Source organism: Mycosarcoma maydis, chromosome 7, assembly GCF_000328475.2.
Source record: "Mycosarcoma maydis chromosome 7, whole genome shotgun sequence".
NCBI lineage: Eukaryota > Fungi > Basidiomycota > Ustilaginomycetes > Ustilaginales > Mycosarcoma > Mycosarcoma maydis.
This window is the reverse complement of record NC_026484.1, coordinates 949,708-957,188: the sequence shown is the minus strand read 5'-3', so window position 1 is coordinate 957,188 and position 7,481 is coordinate 949,708. Positions and strand designations below refer to the sequence as shown.

Below are 7,481 nucleotides of genomic sequence, written 5' to 3'. Positions count from 1 at the left end.
ACTCCTCTTCTCTATGTCTGCGCCCCTCAAGGGACTGGCGATGGAGAGACGATGAAAGGGTATCCTTTTCCTGATCGTGGTGTACGTGCCTTTTTCGAAGAGGCTCAGAAGACCCACAACAATAAGTGTAACCTTCAGATTGCCTGTTTCCTCGGCGCTTGGTTCTCGGAGCTTGCTCAACGCCTCGCCGAGCGGCCCACTCAGCAGCAAAAACACGATCTATCTGATGCAGCTCAACCATCTCCATCTAAAGGATGGTATCAATGCTGAACGCACCGACTTCTTCGAAACCGTTTCCGAGCGCGCTTCTGACACCCTCAAGCGTGCCGACAGCAGCTTTGACGAAAAGTCGAAACATAATGAACTCTTCACCACTCACCTCAAATCGCCGCTTGCCGCCCTCGAACGAGAGATGAAGTGCATTATAGCTCACATGTACCCGCCCAACGCCCACGGCGGATCATCACCCAGGCCTCCTATCATTGTGGCCTTCGACGAGTGCGTCGAACTCAACATCGAAAAAAACCCAGATATCAATCAGCTCAACAGCCTCCGCCGCGCATGGAATTGGATCAATACCCAACAAGCCAGCGCCAAGACCACGACGTTCTGGCTTGTGTTGATCAGTACCAGCAGCAGTGCGGCCGATTTTGTCAAGCATGCCCACCGTAACGTGTTATCATTGGCACTGCCCATTTTCATCGGCGTTGGTTTTGACGTGCTGCTTTCACAGCAACCCAGCCTTTCTTGCGCCTCGCAAGCTTCTGCGGACTCTCACATCATTTACTACGGACGACCGCTGTGGAAGACATTCAATTCTGGAAGCCTCTGGGATGATGGCCAACCACAAATTGATGGGTGGCGAAGACTTTGCCATCCGCAAGACCGCCCACTGCTTCAGCATCTTGGCGTCTCGTCTCGCGCTAAGCCTTTCGCCGACTGAATCGCCAAACTCGGAACTCTTTGCAAGACAGAAGCAATTCGTCGACAGCACAGTAGATCGCCACATGCGCATTGTCACGCATGTTACCAGCGAGGGTGTCATGCACGTTGAATCTCCATCAGAGCCTGTGCTAGCCATCGCTGCTTCCAATATCATGCTGGCTCCCTACCTCCAGTCAGCTGAGAACGCGAGAGGCTACACGTACGCAGACATCCTCAAGAAATTTCAGCAAGAATGCTTGCTCAACCCCGATGTTGCCTTGCTGAAGGGCAGTTTCGGTGAACTTGCCCTCGCGGATCATCTTGATGGTTGCTTGCGACGCCGTGAAGCGCAAAAAAATCGAACAAACCGAGCCAAAGGAATCGTCGGACACCCAGCACGTGGGCGCCAGCATCTACGCCAAGCCCGTGCGTCTCGAAAAGCGTTCTTGAGAACCTTGCCGACCTCGACGAAGCCAATCTCGCTGCGCTGCGCCAACGCCTTGAAGATGTCTACGATGCCGGCTCGCGCACCGAACGGCATGCGATTCCGTTCAGAGATCAGTTGCAGTCGGCTTCCGCTACGCTGCCGATGTGGATCAACTTTACGCATTTCGACTTGCTTCCCGAAGCGATCAACAAGATAACACCCGAATTTCTATGGCACTGCTGGAAGCGTGGAGTAGCCGTGCAAATGGCGCACACACAGCATGGCATCGATGGCATCATCCCGGTCTTTGTAGGTCATCTCGACCGGCCCTTCGTTGATGGTTCGTCGACCGATGCCCTCTAACATCACTCTTGAGCCCCAGAGAGGGCGAGAGGCACGCTGCGCGCTACATGACCTACATTGCCTGGGAAGCAAAGAACCGAAGGGATCCACAGAGCACCACGGTCCCTGCTAGTTCAGCGCCTGTCGTTGCTGGACCGGTGATCAAGAGCGCCTCGATGGCACCGCCAAACGAGAAGCCACTGACCGAACAGGCTCCTGTTGATCGTGCTTTTCGACCTTGGCACAAGCACCGGGTTCAAGAAAGCGCAAGACGGCTCTCGACCGCAAGTGACGCCTATTACCTGGTCAACAGTGTCCTCGGCTGTGCATTCGGGGTTTTGCTCGGCCCGCACGCTTACCCCTGTCTCGACCTTTTCGAGGCCCGTTCAACCTTGGTGGAGATTCTGTCGTCTAGCTCTGATCCCGCACCAAACCCTCTCAACATCATCGAAAAGCCCATGTGGAATGAGCGCATCCAGCCCGAGTCGGATTCCATTTAGGGTGAGTTCGATTCTCGCCTGCTCTAGGGTCATCGCCAAAGTCAACGTTCAACACCGTTCTGCAGGCTCAAGGCGCCACCAGCACCCTCGATTTCGTCTCTCTCCTGATCCTTTCCGAAGCTCTCTCCTGTTTCGTTTTTCGTACGCAATGGCAATGAACATGTAACCCTTTCGCTACGTTTCGTTTTGTTCGAGCCTTGCCCGCCACACAACGGAGACCTCAAGCGTACGGCTCTGACTGGGTGAACACTACCGTCCTCGTCACAAGCAGCGATGTCTCGGCTTACGAATGTGTTTCTTTCTCTCCTTGCCGCCATATGCGCTTGAATTGGAATGAGAGTTGCTCCCCTTGAGAACCAGTAGATTTGCTACATCTGGTTTCAGACCGAAGATAACCGCAAACCCATTGCTCCGCGGCAAGGCGGCAGGGTTGAACGTTCGGGCTAGTTGCGGCTCCTATGCAGATTAAATATGACTGCTGTCCTTCGTGCTTTATGTCGCGTTCCCTCCTTTTTTTGCGCTAGAGTGACCAACTACGGCTGGTCGTGAGCCTTGGAATAAGCACGCATGTTCCACGCCGCCGAACGACTCTGCCTCTGACACGGAGTGATATGGCTGTCGCAGTCGTATGCGTACGAGCATCTGTACGGTCGACAACCGATGTGCAGAGGTAAAAAGCGCTAGGTTCAAGGTGGGCTACAAACGGGGAGACGACGTTCTCGAGCAGAAAAATAGGGTATGCAGATACTACACTCTTCACATCAAATGTCAGGCGCTAGTCCGGCGCATCGGAGATCGAAGCCAGCGCTGTCCTTTCCAACCATCAATATAGAGTTTGATAAGCTCATCGCTGATTGCTTTGGAGTTCCGGAGAGAGCGTGAATGGGACGTGGCTTTGGCCCGATCGAGGACCACCCCGCCAGCACCTGCGTCGTTCGATCCCGTGCCGTCCAGTGTGCGACCACAGAGATGGGAGATGCAAATGCGAGTCTCGATCGCTGCCCTTGAGAGCTCGCTTCAGCAAACTGGCCAAGAGATGCGAGTCGGCCCAGAACGCTGACGTGCGGCTGCAAAGACTCCGATGCACAGAGAAAGTCCATGGGCCAAGCAGCAGGGAGTTGCGTGCCACTGCAAGTAGCCCGTCTTCGGTCGCTCGCGATACTGACTCGTCTTCTACTTATCCTATGCCGGCTGCGCTACCCGCCGAGCTGCGGCACAGGAGCCTGGACCCAGTCGCTCGGCGAGCAGCTTTGCATCGATGTTGAGCAGTGTGCGCCAGCTGTCTGAGGCGTGATAGGCGTGGTGGATCAAGCTGGAAAGCAGTCAAGTAGGTTCTACCAGCATAGGCATGGCTTGGGCGTGCTGACGCTGTGATTGCTCATGCCGGCCAGGTAGGCAAGGTCCTCCTCGTCTTCGATCTCCTCAGAGGCTTCGACGTCGTCCAAGTCAAAGTGTGCACGCTGCTGCTGGCTGAACTTTTCTTTGATGATCGAGGCGGCAACTTGCCGCCACCAGGCGGCCTTGAACGCGGGCACAGCGGCTCGCGCACACGCTCGCGAAAGGCAGGCCGATACGCTGCCACCTTCCACACGGAGCCATCCATTTTGGACCAGAGATATGGCGAGAGACGCGCCTCGGGCTGGTTCTGGCGAAGAAACACCTCTCGCAAAGGTTGAACAAAGGCAAGAAAGGTGAGAAAAAGAGAACCGATCTCGGAAGGCAGGAATCGGAGGTTATCCTTTGCTGCGCCGGTCAACTCGAGGCTATTGTGGTAGCGGACACGAAGGAGAACGCTCTTCTCCCATACGAACACGGAGCGACGCCGAGCATCTGTATTAGATACAATCACAGACAGCAGTTCCGGCGATCGCAGCGGTGGACTGGAAGAAATGTGGATCATGACCAGCAATCGTTCGAGAAAGTCTTGGACACGCGTCTCGTAGAGAGCGATAGCCCTTGGGCAGAAGCCGACGTTGGAACTGCCAGGATCGAGCTGTCGAACAAAGGTGCGCTCTAGCTCTGGGCTCGCTAGGATCTTGTTCCAGACGGCAAGCTGAGCGTCTGCTAGCAGTTCTGCATTGCGCGCGTCAGTGAGCCACGAAGCACCCTCTTCGTCTTGGTCGAGATCGTCGTGGACCTGGCACGGCTCGATGCGCGGCGTGTCGGTGATGCCGAGAAGAAGATCGTCGTAGAGAATCCGGCAGGCAACTTTGTACTCACTGACCACCAGCTGCGAGATGTGGTCCATATGCATCTTGGTGCCTTTGTAGTCAAGCGTGAAGCCGTCGATTGACCAACGCACCTGTTGTTCGGCGATGGTGTTCATGGACGCTGCAAATAGATGCGATGACCACTGCAGCATTTGCCCAAAAGGAGTCTCTGCCATAGCGTGACAGTAGGTGCGGCACGTTTGCTCGAGTCGAAGCAGAATCTGCGAGTCGTCATGACGTGCACGCAAAGCAGACCGCATCGAAGAGTATCAACTGGGACGTCCATATGAGCGCGGACAGATCGCCAATGTAGTTCTTCGGCTCGCGCCACTTGTAGCGGCCACGAGCGTGGAGCGAGCCATCGACCGCTTGTACCAGCGTTCGACTGCGCATAGCACAGAAGCTGAGCAAGGCCGACTGGAATGGTCTGTTTCCGATCCGACAGCAGATGAGCGATACGAAGAGGTCGCGAATCGCCTTCTTGAGTCGGTCGTCGAGCTCTGCGGTGGCAGTGGGGTCGTCGTCGATGGCCATGTCAGCGCTGCTTGCGGTTGAAGTCGCGAACGCATCTTGCAATCTCAGTGCCGTGACGATGGCGTCCATTGCCTGCGATTGCTCTAGCGTCGGCTTGATCACGTCATGACGAAGAGGGTGCCCCGCAGCATTGCTGGTAAAGTGACCATCGGAGCGGTATACGACGCGGTAGTAGTATGTAAGTAGCTGCTTGGTCAGTCAAAAGTAGGTGACGAGCAGATTTTTGTTCTTGGGGCAGCGAAGATAGGCCTCTCTCGAGGTTGCAGCGTCGCTTGCATCGTTCAATCGGAAATAGTTGAGCGTGAGTGCGCGCTGCTGCGTCAGTTTGCGGTCGGGAGACCTGTCACTGCACAGCCGGTGAGCATCTCGTAGCGTGTGCTCGGCTGCAATGAGGATGCGCCGGAGATGACTGTCACTCGAGGCCTCTGAAGAGCCGTCAAGGAGGGCATTCCCGTCGAGGCTAGCAGGCAGCAGATACGAAGAGCGAATCTCAGCGTCGCGCAAGCCGTCGAGATGGGTTGGAAAGCCGGTGGTCACCAGCCAGGGTTCGAAATCCGAACGAGAATCAAAGCGGAGTGCATCTCGGCCCACGTCCGACAGCCGAGAACGGTGACAAATTTGGTCTTTGATGACTTGATGGAATTGCGACCGCGCATGCTGAACCGCAGTGGCAGATATGGACGTAGAAGAAGACGAAGATGAGGGGGATATGTCGAGTGGTGCGGCTTGCTGAGATATTGTCGGTGCCGCGTCCTCGACTTCAAAGTAGTCGATCATACCCTTGGCGGTAAAGTAGGTCTGAAGCTTGCAGACGCGCCAGAGGGGAGTGGCGTCAGAGTGCTGTTTGCCCTTATTGTCGTGAACAGTGAGGTGATCGCGCATCAATTTGATGCGACGAGTCATGTAAGTGCAATCGCCAGGAGCACAGTGGCAGATGAAGCCGTCGTATAGGGCGAGGCCGGGAATGACTTGACACGGGTGAGGTTGGCGGCTGGCGTTTTTGGCCTGCGCTCGCAGCTCATCGGAAGAGCGAAGCGAGTAGGTGGCGAGATGGTCGACGGTGCGCTGGAGCGACTCGCGCAGGAGCTCGTGTGGCTTTGCACGCAAGTGGTGCCGCCAACTTTGCTCGCGAGGAACGAGGCAAGTGGCACAGCTCCGACACACGACTACACCGTGCTCCGCATTGTAGATAAAGTCGTCGAGCGCCATCGCTGTTGCTTGCAAGCTGGAGAAGGTCAAGACATCAAAGAAAGATGAAAAGAGGCCGATGACGAAAGCGGAAAGCGGTAGGGAGAGCGAGAGGTAAACAGGCAAGTCACGCTAACCCCCACCAAAAAAAAAAAAAAAGGTGAGTCGCTCTAACCTGATCGCGACACATACAGAGGGCCTGCCAGTTGTGAGTCGTGAGTCGTGAGTTCTTCACAAAAAGAAGACCCTGCATAACTAACTACAAGATATGAACAAGGATAGCTAATTGACAAAGGCATGATCGCATCACGTGTGTCAGCGTCGGTGGTCCAAAGTCGGGCGTCATGATTGAGTTGGCAAAATTAGCCGAAGAATCGCCTATGTTTGACGTGTTGCTCAACGGAAGTGTACAAGCTTAACCACTGTACCAAAAGCAAGTCAATCGTGAATCGGACTTGGGTTGTAAGCTTCAGCTGCAAGACACCAAGTGAGCAGATCGTGAATTCACGATTATTCGTGTTTCAGACTCGTGATTCACGATGAGGAAGCAAGATCAGCCGCGGCGTAGAGCCCCAGGCTAGGGTTCGATATGTCAAGCTGTCACGTCACGTCACGTGTTGGGCCCCAAGCAGTTGAAGATACAATGGTCGACCAAGACCATTTCGGCATAGTTCCTGCGCGATCAAACGGAAATTGCGTGCGATTGCCCAGGGTTACTCAACCGAAATTAACCGGGGTTACTCAACCGAAATTAACCGGGGTTACTCAACCGAATGTGAGCAGAGATGAGATAGCCCTCGCCCACTCTGCAAGAGCCTACCACCGAAAGGCACACAAGCCACGTCCCGCACAGAGCGAAGACGGGAAGGAAAGAGGAGATGGATGTCCCGAGTCGCAGGACGAGCAGTTCATAAAGACATAAATATGCTCACTTTGTATGTAGTCTCGAGTCCAGAAAATCCAAGCGATCTTTTCACCATTTTCTTCCCTTCATCAAAACTGCCGAGAAGCCATCACGGGGTTTTTCCCCCTAATTATTCTCAAGTCAAGCTTCTGTGGTTGACCAACTTAACATGAAAGCGTATTTTCCGTTTGCCTCGTCCTGTGCGCCACGGGTTGGCCCAGTCACGAGTCCTACTCTGTGACTTGGCACGTCCCGTGTTCTGTCAAAGCGCGCTCTAGCGTCGTGGATAACCAGTCACGGGTCGCGCATGCTTGCACTCACGACTCGTGACTGAGGATTGTCTCGGGATACGGATGCACTTGACTCCAACACTCTGACAAACACCAGCGCCTCCCGTCCAAGTTGGAGCTGCATCTGCCAGCACGAATGCGCAACACAGACGATCACTCACC

At 54.9% G+C, this 7,481-nt stretch overlaps 2 protein-coding genes across 2 annotated transcripts; one reads left to right on the top strand and one right to left on the bottom strand.

Annotated features, from left to right (window-relative positions):
- Positions 1-51: 51 nt before the first annotated feature.
- Positions 52-2,193, top strand: UMAG_06505 (uncharacterized protein; the record flags this gene model as incomplete). Its single annotated transcript, XM_011391170.1, is given in 5 exon segments — positions 52-81; positions 101-668; positions 742-1,350; positions 1,398-1,691; positions 1,736-2,193. 5 exon segments carry the CDS (start codon positions 52-54, stop codon positions 2,191-2,193), a joined length of 1,959 nt encoding a protein of 652 aa, XP_011389472.1.
- A 761-nt stretch (positions 2,194-2,954) lies between these two features.
- Positions 2,955-6,146, bottom strand: UMAG_06506 (uncharacterized protein; the record flags this gene model as incomplete). The annotated part of the gene is made up of 6 exons (XM_011391171.1): positions 2,955-3,269; positions 3,394-3,505; positions 3,532-3,713; positions 3,743-4,624; positions 4,659-5,123; positions 5,151-6,146. 6 exons carry the CDS (start codon positions 6,144-6,146, stop codon positions 2,955-2,957), a joined length of 2,952 nt encoding a protein of 983 aa, XP_011389473.1.
- Positions 6,147-7,481: the final 1,335 nt, after the last annotated feature.